We start from the raw sequence: 15,739 nt of genomic DNA, 5'->3' as shown, positions 1-15,739 counted from the left end.
AACATAAAATAGTAACATGAGGGGTTAAAAATGAAAAACAACCAGCAAAGCTGACATGTTCTAGTGTGTTCCTAAGATGGGAAGAACCTGAAATATTATGCTTTCTCTAAATGTGATTTTCAAATTCAAATTCAAATTCAAATTTTATTTGTCACGTACACAGTCATACACAGTACAATATGTAGTGAAATGCTTGGACAACTGCTCGTGACCTAAAGAAAACAAAAAAGGAAAGGCTATGAATAAGATAGGAAATAAATATGAAAAATTAAAAAGGGTAAATTTAACTAGGAAGGAATAAAATATAAATTAAGGTTAAAAATGAAATAACTGTACAACACAAATTAGAATGAAGGGTAAATTTAACTGGGAAGAATAAGATAAAGATAAATATATAAATTAAAGTTGAAAATAAAATAACTGTACAACAAAATACACAATACACAATATAGAACTATATAAGAATGTATGAAGAAATCTAAATATAAATAAATATATACACAATAACAGCAGCTGTACAAGTATTAACCGGAAATGAAGAATATAGTGACCAGTGTTGTGCAAAACCAAAGTCCAGAAAGTCCAGTGTGTGTGTAAGAACCATATGTGTGGGTCAGTACTGTGTGGTGGTGTGATTGAGAGACCGTATCGCCTGCGGGAAGAAGCTCCTCCTCAGTCTCTCTGTGTTGGTCTTCAGGGAGCGGAATCGCTTTCCTGACCTCAACAGAGAGAACAGTCTGTTGTTGGGATGGCTGAGGTCCTTCATGATCTTCCTGGCCTTGGTCCAGCACCGCCTGCTGTAGATTGAGTGCAGGTCAGGGAGCTCGGAGCGGATGGTGCGCTCAGCTGACCGCACAACCCTCTGTAGATTTTATATAATTATGTGTTTCCATCATGCGGGTCAACAAATTACATCACTTGGATTTGGTGCTTCACTGAAGGTTCAACCCATTATGTTCTTTTTATAATAGGCCTAGTTGTCAGTGTGGAGAGAGGCCGGTAAGGAAGCAGACCAAAGTTATCCTCCAAATCTGTGTCACAGCTTACGTCCATCCAGCTGGTTATTATGGTTGACTGCCAGCCCTGAATGTGTTTCTTGATTTTGCAAAATTTTGTAATTCTGTGTCTGAGAATGCCTCACACACTTTCTTCTTTTGTTTCCACATTGCAGTCTGTTTGGAAACCAAAGTGGGGTTTTTTTCCTATTCACTGAACTTAGCTGGAGTGGACTGGTGATTACTAAACAATATTATTTTTTTCTAAATAAACTGAAGTATCTCAGACATGATTTGTTGAGACTTGACTTGAGTCTGAAGTAGTTTTTCCTTTCTTCTTGCATTGTGCTTGCTAATTTGTGTCTGAAAGGTGTTTGGAAAATGTCATGTGACTATGTGGTGTATGAATTATTTGGAAAGGTTGTTCAGAGTTGATTATTTGGTTGTTTTTTTTTAATATCATTTTCACAATATACAAACAGATAGATATTGTTACATTAGCTTGCCAATTATGTCCAGAAGTGAAGTTAAATAAATAAAACTGCTTTGAAAAAACAAAATTCTCTTTGTTTTTGCGAGTTACCACACAGGAGCACCATTTTTGGAGTTATAGTAACAACAAATGTACATACTACGCAATCAAGGGAATACTTTGCGCAGCATGTCATGTGTTTTTTCTGTTGTAAAGTACATGTTAAATTATAATAAAATAATACAAAATAAGCATTTAATTAAAATAGAATTAATGCCATATGTTTTCTTTCACTTTTTTTTCCAAATGCCAACAGCACCGTCACCCTTGTTCTTGATCCTACCAGTGACTCCCATTCATAAAAATCTCCAGCTCTGGCTACTCGAGATACTAGAGCTACAGATGCCGACAGAATAAATGTCCTCTCAGTGTTGACTGCAATAATTCAATACGTCCTAGTTGAAAGCACTAGACGCTGCAAGCATTTTTTGACTTTTTTCTTTGTTCATGTTAGTCCAAGTAAGTAAAGTTCTTCTTTAGGACCTTAGGATAAATCATATTACGATAAATAGTAGGATTGTAAAATTTTAGATTTTCAGAAAAAAAATAACTAGATCAGAAAAGCATCTATGAAGTGAAACAGTTGGTGTAACAAACCTGGAAGCAGTTTTACATCAAATGAACAACCTAAAATATTACCTGTTTGCTGCACTCTGCACATTTCTGATTTTGGTCCAGTACAGTTTTTATGCCTTAATTATAAAATCAATTTTTTCCACCTGAAATTAAAACTTTAGTCACCATCTTTGCAATTAAATAACTTAACATTTCTGTTCAGGATATTTATAAAATCCACTTATTTTACAATAATAATTTATAATTATATGATAATATCTACCGCCTGGGAGCTTGAGGGTCCTGTGCAGTCGCTTAGCTGTTCCTGTTACCTTCACCCTCCACATCTTCTCCAGCTCTTCACTGAGGCCTTTTTATTTCTCCAGCTTCTTGTGTTCCTTCTTCCTGATGTTGCTGTCGTTCGGAACTGCTCCGTCTATCACTACGGCCGTCTTCTTCTGTTAGTTGTGTAAATACACAACTCAGAGCCATGGGGGTCATTTCACCAGAGAAGTCTGATTATCATCAAAGTCAGACTGAAGACAAATTCAGACTAAAACTAAACCAGAGGAGAATAAAACTGTGGGAACTGAAGTCTTTCCCTGATTTCCGAGCAGCTTTATAAATGTTTGTTATGAAGTTCATGCAAGGCAGTGATATCCTCTGCTCTGAAATGAGTGAATCTGTCTGTGAGTCCACATTTAACAGAGTTGCAACACACTGACTAAGAGTCAGTCAACATCCTTTAGCATGATCTCTTTTTGCTTGTATGGTGTTCACCACAGCAGAAACAGATGCCCCCTGCTGTCTGTGTGTGCAGTTCAACACTCAACTATTTTTAAAAATCGTTATTATACATATGAATCTCATTTTCTAGCATATAAGGTCTATCTTGCTTACATTAAAGGGTGGTAAACCAATTCACAGTGCTGTAAAAAGTATTTAGCCTCCTCCTGGTTTCTCAGTTTGCTGCATATTCTGCAAAGCAGAGTGGGTAAAATTCCTCCACAGTGATGTGAAAGACTCATTTACAGTTATTACAAATGGCTGATTGCCCCTGCCAGTAGTGACATAACCATATAGCAGGTTTGGGGGAGGATTACTTCTTCACGTGGCCCCAGGAAGGTAGGATAATTTTTTTCCCCTTAGCAAATGAAATCATCATTTCAAAGCTGCATTTTCTATTTACTTGGATTATACTTGTCAATTTGATTGAGGATTTCAAACATGCAAGTGTCTCAAACAAATTTTAATATCTTATGTGTAGTCTCCTTCCCCATTTTGTGCACTTTCAGTGTTGATTTAATAATAACTGAATGTGGATTTAAGGCAGTTCACACATGAACAGTAGAGAGCAGCAAACCTCCAACTCTGCGTCCAGTCTGAAGGATGAGGCAGATGGGCTGAAGCAGAAAACCTGCGATTGAACAGTGGAGACTGTGTCCAGTTAGACAAGAGTACAAGTGCTCACAGCACCCCAACGCACCAAGAAGAAGCAGCTCTTCAACGCTACTGCTACTTCCGACGAAGATGAACGTGTCCAGAAGAGCCGTGCTGGGTTTGATTCTCCTTTGTCTGTCACCATCATCTTCTGGAGGTGAGGTTTTTCATTAGAATGATGTAAATCAGCTCTTTTGGCTGAATGTCTGATGTCAGACTTGCAGCCAGCAGCGACACATGTATATACAGAGATGCGTATTTCTCCTACTTTGTACTATGTTAGATACTTCGTGTGCTGCACTTAGTGTTTGGATTTTGACAGAGCGTGTTTGTCTTAGTGATAAATATCAACAGGTGGAGGACAGACAGGTGTTAAGTTCACACGTGTGAGTAATGAAAACCATCTGAAGGATCTATCAGGAATCACCACGACAAAAATATCTAATCAGCAGAGCCTCAATTTGAATCAAATGCAGAAGAAAAATCAGAATGCTTTTCAATGTGGAGCACAATGCTGATCTTTTTCATCAAAACTCATTGATTCAAGATCAATTTTCCTTAATAGGCATTAAAGGGGGAATCATGAAATATTTTTTTTATTTTTTATCATGAAAAAAATATCAAAAGCGATGAGACACATGTTTCTGTTGGATCTGTGAAGATACTCTCAGCTCGGAAGGCTTTTAATTCAAGTGATTTTAATTCAAAAATGTTTCATTTTTGGGATCTTTCCATATCAGTTCGTTAAATACCTCTCACCTGATCATCCCAGATTTGCCGGGAAAAAATTAAGGCAAATATAAACTTCTCAATGTAAATTATGCAAACTTTTAGGTCCCTGTTGTAATAATTTTTTGTTTGAGAAAATTGAATGTTCGATTACATATGAGCAGGTATCAGGGTGTTGTTGGAAATTTTGCTGATACTCTTTGTAGAGGATATTTTAAAATTCTTTTATCTAAAAAAGCACTTTAAGGGACATCGCATGGCTGTATGAATGTGAACTCTCAATGTGAACAATTGAAATCACAGTGTAGCGGGGATTGATATTTTATGCACAAATTTCCATATTTAAGGCATAAACTTCTACTGTGCAAATCGTTGTTAATGGTTTTACAGATATTAAAGCTTAAAAGTACAAAGGTCCAGCTTCAGTGTGATATTCCCCAGGTGTTCACAGAAACTGAAATCATTCTAGTTTCTGTTAATATATTATAGTGTCTGAAAATTGATTTTTGACATTTTGGCATTTATTTATACATTTTCTATTAGTGTTGTAAGAGTGTTTTTTTTCTGTGTAATTTTTTTTCAGGCAAATTGATGATGGGAGAGGAGAGGCTTTTTCTTTTTTTAAATTAAATTGATGCCTTTGTCTTTGAATTATCTCCATACTTTCAACTACTAGTCTTTACCTGATTGTGTCTAAAGCTCACATGTGATTTTCATTTAAACTATGTTTACTGCAGTCCAGCTCAGGTACAGGTAACTCTAATGGTACCTGTAGATTTGGGGTGAAGTGGGTGACTCATCCTATCTGAGACACATCATGTTGGGTCTAAAAGCTTTTGACAGGAACCAGACATTTCAGGGTTTTTTTGCTGCAATGTAACATGTGTACAAAAACAACTGAGCAGGAAGTTTCTGTTTGAGGGAGGGAGACATATTTTCCAGTGTTACTTGATCTAATGGATTCTTACATGTAAAAGGTTTAAATTTATATTTCATTTCTATCTGTGTCGTGGGCAACCGATTCTCTCTAAATGTTTCTCCTCATGTGATTCTCAGTAATTGTATTAATATTCAGCATGCACTGTATTCTGGTTTGTTTGGTATCAGCTGTAACTCCAGCTTACTAGTCTGTGTTGTATTTTTTGTCTCTTTCAGACTCCACAACCCTCAAGATTTTTCCTGGAGATAATGTCATTCTGCCATGTCACGTTCCAAATGATATATCAATTGGGGCTGTGATGTGGACCAGGTCTTACTTGGATTCAAAATATGTATTTTTTTACCAAAGCAATGCGTCTGATCCAGACACTCAGAAGTCAGCTTCTCTGAGTCGCATATATCTGCTGCATACAGACATGTGGAATGGTCAATTGTCTTTGTATATAGTGGAGGCGACATTTGCTGAGATTGGAACGTATGAGTGTCATGTCGCCCAGACAGGAACAAACAACTCTAAGGCGGCCATTTTGAAGACCAAGCCAATCAACACTCTCAATCTGACAATGGGTGAGTTTGTAGAAGAAATTAATCTTCTTCCTGGAAAACAAGTTCAACATATCCAGATGATCTTTTCCTTTATTTGGCTTCACATGAAGGTGGTTATTATATCAGTAAGTCTACACTGTATTTATTAAACTAGCTGCTTTAAACAATCAGAAATATTAACATGACCAAATTGATGTCACCAGTAATTCAATTCAAATCAACTTTATTTATATAGTCACAACAACAGTTGCATTGAGGCACTTTATACTGCAAGGTAAAGACCCTACAATAATAAAAAGACAAGAGAGAAAATATGATATATGACCCCCTATGAGCGAGCACTTCGGTGACAGTGGGAAGAAAAAAATATTAACAGGAAGAAACCTCCAGCAGAATCAAATTCAAATTCAAATTCAAATTTTATTTGTCACGTACACAGTCATACACAGTACGATATGTAGTGAAATGCTTGGACAACTGCTCGTGACCTAAAGAAAACAAAAAAGGAAAAGGCTATGAATAAGATAGGAAATAAATATGAAAAATTAAAAAGGGTAAATTTAACTAGGAAGGAATAAAATATAAATTAAGGTTAAAAATGAAATAACTGTACAACACAAATTAGAATGAAGGGTAAATTTAACTGGGAAAGAATAAGATAAAATATATAAATTAAAGTTGAAAATAAAATAACTGTACAACAAAATACACAATATAGAACTATATAAGAATGTATGAAGAAATATAAATAAATAAATACACAATAACAGCAGCTGTACAAATATTAACTGGAAATGAAGAATGTAGTGACCAGTGCTGTGCAATCCACATTATGTCTTCTGCAGTGCAAATATGCTTAAAGTGATTTAAGTGATAACAATGTCCAGAAAGTCCAGTGTGTGTGTAAGAACTGTATGTGTGGGTCAGTACTGTGTGGTGGTGTGATTGAGAGACCGTATCGCCTGCGGGAAGAAGCTCCTCCTCAGTCTCTCTGTGTTGGTCTTCAGGGAGCGGAATCGCTTTCCTGACCTCAACAGAGAGAACAGTCTGTTGTTGGGATGGCTGAGGTCCTTCACGATCTTCCTGGCCTCGGTCCAGCACCGCCTGCTGTAGATTGAGTGCAGGTCAGGGAGCTCGGAGCGGATGGTGCGAGCTCCCCCCTAACTCAGGGAGGGGCGGCCACATGCCATGACCAGTTCTGGGTGAGGGGGGTAACATGCTGCGAAAGACAGCCAGAGATTAATAATAACTAATAATTAAATGGAGAAAGGTGTTTAAAAACATCCAGCATAAATAAGAGAGGATTCAGGGTTACCTGATCCAAACTGGGAGCTGATTCCACAGAAGAGGGGCATAAAGGCTGGCTCCCATTCTACTTTTAAATACTCTAGGAACAACAAGTAGGCCTGCAGAGCGAGAGCGAAGTGCTCTAATAGGGTGATATGGTACTACAAGGTCATTAAGATAAGATGGGGCCTGATTATTTAAGACCTTGTAGGTGAGCAGCAGTACTCAGGATGTACTTTTTAGGACATCCTGATAATAATGAATTACAGTCGTCCAGCCTGGAAGTAATAAATGCATGAACTAGTTTTTCAGCGTCACTCTGAGACAGGACATTTCTAATTTTAGAGATGTTGCGCAAATGGAAGAAAGCAGTCTTACATATTTGTTTATTATGTGCACCGAAGGACATGTCTTGGTCAAAAATGACTCCAGGGTTCCTCACAGTGTTACTGGAGGTCAAGGTAATGCCATCCAGAGTAAGAATCTTGTTAGATGTCATATTTCTAACATCTTTAGGGCCGAGTAGATTAACCTGTTTTATTGGAATTTACACAGCCTTTACCACAGAGCCTCACTTCCCTCCATCACAGACATTGATCACACCTGCTGCATCTGCAAAGCAACCACAGTTGTGGAAGACCCTACACACCCCTCCTACACACTCTTTACCCTGCTGCCTTCTGGTAAGAGGTACCAGAGGTACCGGACCCTCATTGCCAGACTGCAAAACAGTTTCTTCCCCATGTCAGACTCCTGAACACTCAATGAGTGGACTGACACACACACACAAACACACACACGTTCATACAGGTCACTACTTCAAGCACTTATCTGCCCAGTCTCATACACACACAGTGATCAGTCTTTTGCACAACCCACTGTCATTGTTGCAGTGTCTGCACTGTCTTGTGACTGTATCAGTCTGTTGTGCCTGTGTCGCTGTCTTTGTTTTGTTTTTTTGCGATTTTTGCATACGGTGGTCGCTCGTTCATCAAAGGAGGTACGTTCTAAAAATAACCCGCGATAGGTGAAATCTGCATAGTCAGCTTGATTATTTTTTTTTAAACAATTTTATAGATGTTTTAAGGCTGTAAAACCCCTAACTACACACTTTATACACTTTTCTCAGACAACCTTGAACATTTTCACACTTTTCTGTCTTGTTTAAATACTCTCAAAGTTCAAACCTTGGTAGAAAAGTAAGTCCAGTATTATAGAATGAAACCAAAGATCAAACTCTGTTTTCAGGTCCAGAACATGAGAATAGAGCAGCTGCCAGAGAACTCAACATTAATGAATCAATGGTATGGAAGTAGAAGAAGCAAGAAGAATGAGTTGAGTAAAGTTTGACTTATCTGACTGTTTTGTTTTGCATAATGCGCCTCACAATACGGAAAATACGGTAACTTCTACCTTCCTTTAGCATGTCCAGAAGTCCAACTTTTTGTGCAATGGTTAGCATCTTCCTCTGCCTTTTGGGTGCTAGCGCAGGTGCCTTTGACGGTGCAAAATGTTTCGTCTACATTGTTGTGTTTGTTGGGGAGAAAACTTACAAACATACTGTACAGCACTTGAGTGCGACACTGCCAGATTATTGACAAGCTGAACGCATTCTGTACTGTACTGGAGACACGGCATGGAGGAGATTGATTGACAATGGTCTACAGCCAATCAGGACACAGAACAAATTGCACTGGTAAAAAATTTTTTTTTAAAAAAGCATGCAAAATGACACCCCAAAAAAATCTGCGAAACAGCGAGGCCGCGAAAGGTGAACCACGTTATAGCGAGGGACCACTGTATTGCACTTTATGTAGTCCTTTGTGAAAACCACTGGAGCGCACTACCTGCAATACCTACATTATCCTCTAATCACCCTAATAGAATATTACAGTCAACAGTACTGAACACTAGGGATGGGTATCGTTTAGGTTTTATCCGATACCAGTACCAAACCGGTACTTTGGAAACGGTGCCAGTGCTTAAACGGTGCTCGAACCGGTGCTTAAAGAATCAAGAACACAAACTTTGTCCAAAAACCTCTCATGTTCAGCTGTTTTTTGTAAAAAGATAACAATGTTAGCCTTTTCTGCAGCTATAGGGCATATATGGTATCACTCTTGGCTGGAAGCAGTGCTTAAACAATGGAAAAAAACACAAACTTTGTCCAAAAACCTCTCATGTTTAGCTGTTTCCCTCTTTTTCTTTGGTCATTTTAGCCTTTTTGGCCAAGGTGAAGGGAGTATCTGCCATCAAACAAGAAGACAGCTGCATGTAACTACGACGGTGTTTGCTAGTTCACCTTACATGCATTAATGTAATAACGTGGTTAGCCTACTCAACGTAAATTACACACGAACAACATTAAGCTACTCACGCAGAGAAGAACTGCTGCTGCTGCCATCATCATCCTCATCATTTCTGCTACACTGGCAGGGCTAGGGGCCAGGACTCTCCTCTTCGGGTTCATGTTGCTAACTCCGGGTCGATAACAGGCACCACACAGTAGATGTGCTCGGTGTGAGGTCTCGCAGCAAGCTATCAAATACGGTGCATTTCTCGGGTTTTAAAAAAACGCTATGCCAGGTGTTTCATCAGATTCGAGGTGTTACCTCCTTTGACAGTATCACAGTATCAGCATAATAGCACTTGTTGCAGGCTGCTGAGTTTGCATCTTTTGCTGTGAAGTACAGACAGACTTTTGACCGCTCCGCCTTGGGCATTTTTAATCTGTAGCTCTGCTCTAAATGAACGTACGTACCTGGACCCGCCTACTACGCTTGCAAATGTAAAATGATTGGCTAGAATCTAAAGTGTATGACATCTCAGGAAAAAAAGAAAGCACCGAAATGAAGCACCGGAATGTGCGCTGCTTTTCGGTCTGCCATAATGGCACCGGATACTGGTAGCCATCTCTACTGAATACTGCATTTAGTTCCAGTAGGTCAAGCACAGAGATGAATCCACTGTCAGAGGCCATACGAACCTTAAACCTTTTTAAACCTTCACTAAAGCTGTTTCTGTACTGTGAGCTCTGAAATCTCTTCAGATGATCAGTTTATTATTTTACAACTACTCTTTTAGTCATTTTTAAGATAAAAGGACATGATGAATGTAGAAATTAATATAACAAAAGAGAAATGTTAAGCAACAATGAACCATAATCCAATAAATAGGAACCTGAGTGACATTTGACCACTCTGGAGTGTCAGGTTTCAGTTAACGGACTCAGGCGCAGACCGGGACTCCTTACAGGATTTACAGATTTTATTTACACAACGACACCAGGTGATGCTATTTACAAAGTGCTGGAGGGAGGGGAGGGGGGTCCAGGGTTCCGGGGTATGTGAGGGAAAAGACGGGAATCTGACGTCCTCCAAAGGCTCTCTCTCTTCACTCCCCACACTGGGGAAACACCATCCACTCACTCGTCCACGGGATGACAGGCAGGCAGGGAAAGGTCCGGGATAGATCTGTACACAGAGATTATAGTTAGAGGCGAACAGACGGAACGAACTCACAGATCCTTATTTACAATCTACTGAGCGACTGACGCTGATAACTCAACGATCCAGCGACGAGTGACACAGTGCTGCTGTCTTAAATCGGCCTTGTGATTATCCCGATCGGCAGCAGGTGCGTGGGCCAGGGGCGGGAGCCCATAATGAGCATCGCCCCGGCAGGAGAGAGAGAGAGAGAGAGAGAAAACACATGTTGCCTAATACAGAATCAGCTGGTGAGGCACAGGGACCATGACATGGAGCATGTTAGTGTAATTCTGTAATGTAAGTTTCTGTTTGAGGGAGAGCGACATTTTTTCCAGTGTTACTTGATCTAATAGACGATCCTTAGATTGTGACAGGTTTATATTTATAGTTGATTTCTATTTGTGTTGTGGGGAATCTAAATTATTCTCCTCATGTGATTCTCAGTAATTTTTAAATATTTAGCATGCAGTGTATTCTGGTTTGTTTGGTATCATATTAGCTCTAAACTGTTTTGTGTTGTTTCCTCTCCGTTTCAGAACCAATGAAAGTCTTCGCTGCACCTGGAGAAATTGCCATTCTGCCATGCGAGGTTCCAAATAAGGAGTCCATTGGAGCTGTGATGTGGACCAGATCTGTCTTGAATCTAGAAAAAGAACTTTTTTACCAGAGCAATGCATCTGATCCAAGCACTCAGCCGCCACATTATGCGAACCGAGTACGTCTCATGTATACAGACATGCAAAAAGGGAAATTGACATTGTTTCTGTATGGCACGACATTTGATGATGATGGAACGTACGAGTGTCATGTCACCCAGGTAGGAACAAACAACTCTAAGGCAGCCATTTTAAAGACTACGCCCATCACAATCATCAAGCTGACAATAGGTGAGTTTGTAGAAGAAATGAATCTTCTTCCTGGAGCCTGTACTACAAAACAAGTTCAACATATCCAGATTATCTTTTCTTCATTTGGTTTCACATCAGGGTGTTTATTAGATCAGTAAGTCAACACTGGGTTTATTAATCTAGCTGCTTTAAACAATCAGAAGTTCAGTTTCTGTCCAATGTCAGCAGAGTGACTTACAAACACAGTGAAAACTGTCACATTATCTGTTAAAAGGGCTGGGTATCGTCACTGATTGTAATAAAATACAATTCTGATTCAAAAGTCCTGAATCGATTTGATTCGACTCAATTCAATTTAGACTCTGTCAGAACTATTATGCTTCTGGTCATTTCTCAGTGCATACCCATATTTTTATATCTGTGTAGAAAAACAAAGCTGACACTTGTGAGACTTCATCAGAGGTGTAACCATCACAGCAGCATACCTTTGTATCAATGTTACTGAGGATAAAACACAGAATAGCAAATTACCTCCTTAAAAATATTCTGCAGTAGAACAAAAACGGAAGAAAACCCAGAATCAACATATGAACATTACCTGATGCTGCTGAAGTGAAGCAGAGGGCGTAATTTGTAAAAGATGCTGTCGAACCCCGACTTACGAATACCCCATTTAACGAAAAATTCAAGTTACGAAGGCACTGAATGGCAATATTTCTGCCCGTGTTACGGCAAAATGACCGTGTAACGAAATCCACTGGCTCTGATTGGCTGAGCCTACAATGCCTACCGGATCATGTTACAACCCCTTGAACGACCTATTGTTGTTAGCAATTAGCCTATAGCTTATCATTCAGCATCACCTCACTCACTGGGTGCTTCGACTTACGAAAAGTTTCAACTTACGAAAGACCCTCGGGAACAAATTAATTTCGTAAGTTGGGGTTCCACTGTATTAGGCTTTTTTGTCATTAAAAGAAGAAACAAACAAAAAAATAGTGGTGGAGAGCACTGAACAGCAGAGTCGTAAGCGAATCGTGTAATAAACAGAGATTTCTGATGGTAAACGGCTCTGAGTACACTGAGAGAGAGCACTGTGCAGGAAGTAAAGATTTAAACACAAAGATGTAAACATAAAGTGTTTACATCTTTGTGTTTACAACTTTGTGTGGAACAAAATCAATCAATCAAAAATTAATCAATATCGCATTATTCAAACTAAAAATGATTTGAATCTGGAAATTGATTTTTAAACCCACCCCCAATTGTGGGCTTCTGTCCTGAGTCTAAAGACTTGCTTGCTTTGTTGACTATTGATTCTAAATTGGCTGTAGGTGTGAATGTGAGAATGAATGTTTTTTGTGGTTCTGTGTGCCGCCCTGTGATAGGCTGCCTACCTGTCCAAAGTGTACTGATGCTCAAAAGAAGCCAACATGTAAAAACTGCTGTTCCTCTAGGTGTCACTTGAGGGTGGATATCCTCGGTAAATCTTAGATATGGTTGTGTTGAAATATTCCAGCAGATCAGCAGTTTCTGAAAAACTGAAATAACCCAATTGCTGTTGGTGCCACATTAACAGTCACTCATATCACCTTTCTCCCCCATGCCTAGTTTCATTCAGTTAAAACTATGAAAATGGGTGACTAGATGCCTGAACTGATGAGCAGCTGAACATCCTGTACCTAATGAAGTCAGTAATAAAGTGAATGTGAATTCCTTACTGATGCTGTTTTCCAGATAACTGACTGATCAGCCTTAGGTCTGCAATTGAGTTTCACGTGGTGTTGTAGCCCAATAAGAAGTGAACCGCTTCCCTAAAGCTGCATCCAAACTGGAATTGATTAAGTCGTTGCACATTGCTTTGAAGACGACCGGTCACATGCACACATCCCATAATTCCATTGCCTAGGTAACCTCAACTGTATTTACTTCCAGGTCAAACGTCACTCGGTGGTACACTGCATACTGCATTCTCATTGGTAGTAGCTTCAAGCACTCACCGCTCACACTCACCTGTGTTGAAGGTTACTTTGCCTATACTCATCTGAAGTCATCCAATGCCATTAACTTTTCATTGAACCAGAATCCACTGTGAATGTAGCTCAACGCTGAAAACCCAGAGCTGACTCTTTGAGATCCAAAGCTTGCTTTGTAGTACAGGTGTCAGATTGTTGTTGTGAGAAAGGAACATGCATTTATTTATCTTTTAATTTAATTTTATGTATTCTTCTGTAAACATGTTGTTGATGAGACTGCATAAAGCAATAATAGTACAGGGTGGGCCATTTATATGGATACACCGTAATAACATGGGAATGGTTGGTGATATTAAAGTCCTGTTTGTGGCACATTAGTATGTGTGAGGGGGCAAACTCCTCAAGATGGGTGGTGACCATGGTGGCCATTTAGAAGTCGGCCATCTTGGATACAACTTTTGTTTTTTCAATAGGAAGAGGGTCATGTGACACTTCAAACTTATTGGTAATGTCACAAGAAAAACAATGGTGTGGTGTGAGGAGTTTGCCCCCTCACATATACTGATGTGCCACAAACAGGACTTTAATATCACCAACCATTCCCATGTTATTATGGTGTATCCATATAAACGGCCCACTCTGTAGATCATGTCTGACACCTCTCTTCTAATTCTCACCAACAGTACCAGTACCAGAAGGGTTTGAGATTGACCAGAGATTGGAAGCGTGTGATCCAGCTACATTTTTTCAGCCACTTGTTTTTGCTATGGGAGCTACTGTTGTCATCATAGGTATTTTGAAATATTGTGTTTGCTGGCATAAGGCAGCTCCATGCATAGCGAAACTGCTTATTAAAGAATAATTTTTTTCTTCAAACATTTTGAACTTCTTCAGTGTTAGGTTTAGTTATTAATGTATTTCTGTTCATGTAATATTGTTTAACAGTTTGTTAAAATTAACTGTAAAGAGCCCAGGTGGTATGTTATATGTTTTTTTGGTCAAACATTGAGGGTTGGCTGTGATGTAGGATTTAGGATGGTGGGAAAGAAAGACAGCAGGCTGAGCTGAAGGTCAGAGAGTTGGAGATGTTAAGATTTTGATTATGAGAGACCAGAATTAAAAAAATAAAAAATAGAAATTAGTACATTAGAGGAACAGGCAAGGCAGAGCAGTTCAGAGACAAAAAAAAAAAAGCAAAGTGGAAACAGTGGAGATACAATGTTTATACTGGACAAATGCTTTTGAAGATGGAGGAAGACCACAAAGAAGATTTGTGGATTGAGTGAAGAAGGATAGCAAGAGTGCTAGTGTAATGAGAAGCAGGTAGATGATCCCAAAATAAATTTGCCTTGCCACATGTAGTGTTTCCTGTCTACGTTAGCATTAGTTTTATTGTTTCATGTGCAGCTTCTGAGCTTTCTGAGAAAAAAAAACATGTTGCTTTTAAAAAAAAAGGAAAACTTTATGTGGTTTTAATACTACACATGATAGCAGTGTGACTAATGCAGACAGCAATCGTAGCAATGGTGGATGAATTTTCTGGTTCTCCAACATCCAAAAAAACCTAAAAATAAATGTAGCTTAGAGTAGTTTTCAAATCCAGGCTGCAGACAATCCAAGTGCACTCTTATTGTTTTTCATGTTGAAATATGTGTAAATGTTCAAATGTAGTCATTAAATGTTTAAATGTCCAGTGTATGTATAAGTGTTGGAAATCACAAAAACTGTTTTCACTGGATATATAATGTGTCTTTTCTGTTTGATTGATATTTGTATCTTTATTTGATTAATTAGATGTAAACATTAAATGCATCATTTGGCCAGAGTCTAGGTTTGTCAGCATGAAGTAAAAATGAAGTTGGGTAAAATGAGGAGTAAACAACCCTGAACAGGAAAAAATAGTTTTTTCCCTTTTTTATGAAAGATAAATATAAATAATGGTCTACAATGAAGCACAGTCCTCAACCCACTGCACTCAAGTAGAGTATTTACCTGTTGCCATGGTGAATCTATGTATGACTATCCGTCGAAGCACTCAGCTTTGAGTGAATCAGCCTTAATCATCCTTCCTAGAACTGAAAACTGTTACATTTTTTTCTAACGTCATCATATTTACACTGATTCTTTCATGAATTTTATGTTTTAGAAAGTTTATTTTGACATACTGTATTAACACAATTGATCTAAAATCAGACAAAAAACATAAAATCAAAGTAGAAAAAGTTACATTTTTTTATTGTAAGAACCACAAACATGTTTAATGAATCATATTTCATAACTTTAAATGCAAATATAAATTGTCAATTTTAAAATCATATGCACAAGTTTTGCAAACAACAAAGTTATTTGCATCCATTTAACTTTTACCTTGATTTTTTAAATAACCATTTCAAACTATTTACAG

General features: G+C 38.5%; 1 protein-coding gene and 1 long non-coding RNA gene across 2 annotated transcripts; one reads left to right on the top strand and one right to left on the bottom strand.

Moving 5' to 3' along the window:
* The first annotated feature begins 3,499 nt into the window (after positions 1 to 3,499).
* On the top strand, positions 3,500 to 15,160 carry LOC146713423 (uncharacterized). The gene is made up of 4 exons (XM_085447818.1): positions 3,500 to 3,679; positions 5,407 to 5,757; positions 11,048 to 11,398; positions 14,019 to 15,160. Exons 1-4 carry the CDS (start codon positions 3,613 to 3,615, stop codon positions 14,195 to 14,197), a joined length of 948 nt encoding a protein of 315 aa, XP_085303944.1. The 5' UTR covers positions 3,500 to 3,612; the 3' UTR covers positions 14,198 to 15,160.
* Positions 10,269 to 10,726, bottom strand: LOC146713424 (uncharacterized). Its single transcript, XR_014917879.1, has 2 exons — positions 10,578 to 10,726; positions 10,269 to 10,496 (listed from the first exon to the last, which is right to left on the bottom strand). It is a non-coding gene; the product is annotated as an uncharacterized LOC146713424 (long non-coding RNA).
* Positions 15,161 to 15,739: the final 579 nt, after the last annotated feature.

The sequence above is a fragment of the Copadichromis virginalis genome, linkage group LG3 (genome assembly GCF_057382275.1).
Source record: "Copadichromis virginalis isolate Kocher_CV1m ecotype Utaka linkage group LG3, C_Virginalis_male_GT1.1, whole genome shotgun sequence".
NCBI classification, from domain to species: Eukaryota; Metazoa; Chordata; class Actinopteri; order Cichliformes; family Cichlidae; genus Copadichromis; species Copadichromis virginalis.
Note: the sequence above shows the minus strand (reverse complement) of the source record. Positions and strands in the feature narration are given on the sequence as shown.

Bases quoted from the DNA above. Each gene is read 5' to 3' on its own strand.
- LOC146713423 (XM_085447818.1), top strand. From the start codon at position 3,613: ATGAACGTGTCCAGAAGAGCCGTGCTGGGTTTGATTCTCCTTTGTCTG. The intron at 5,758-11,047 runs GTGAGTTTGTAG...TCTCCGTTTCAG, and splicing joins CACTCTCAATCTGACAATGG to AACCAATGAAAGTCTTCGCT. The intron at 11,399-14,018 runs GTGAGTTTGTAG...TCTCACCAACAG, and splicing joins AATCATCAAGCTGACAATAG to TACCAGTACCAGAAGGGTTT.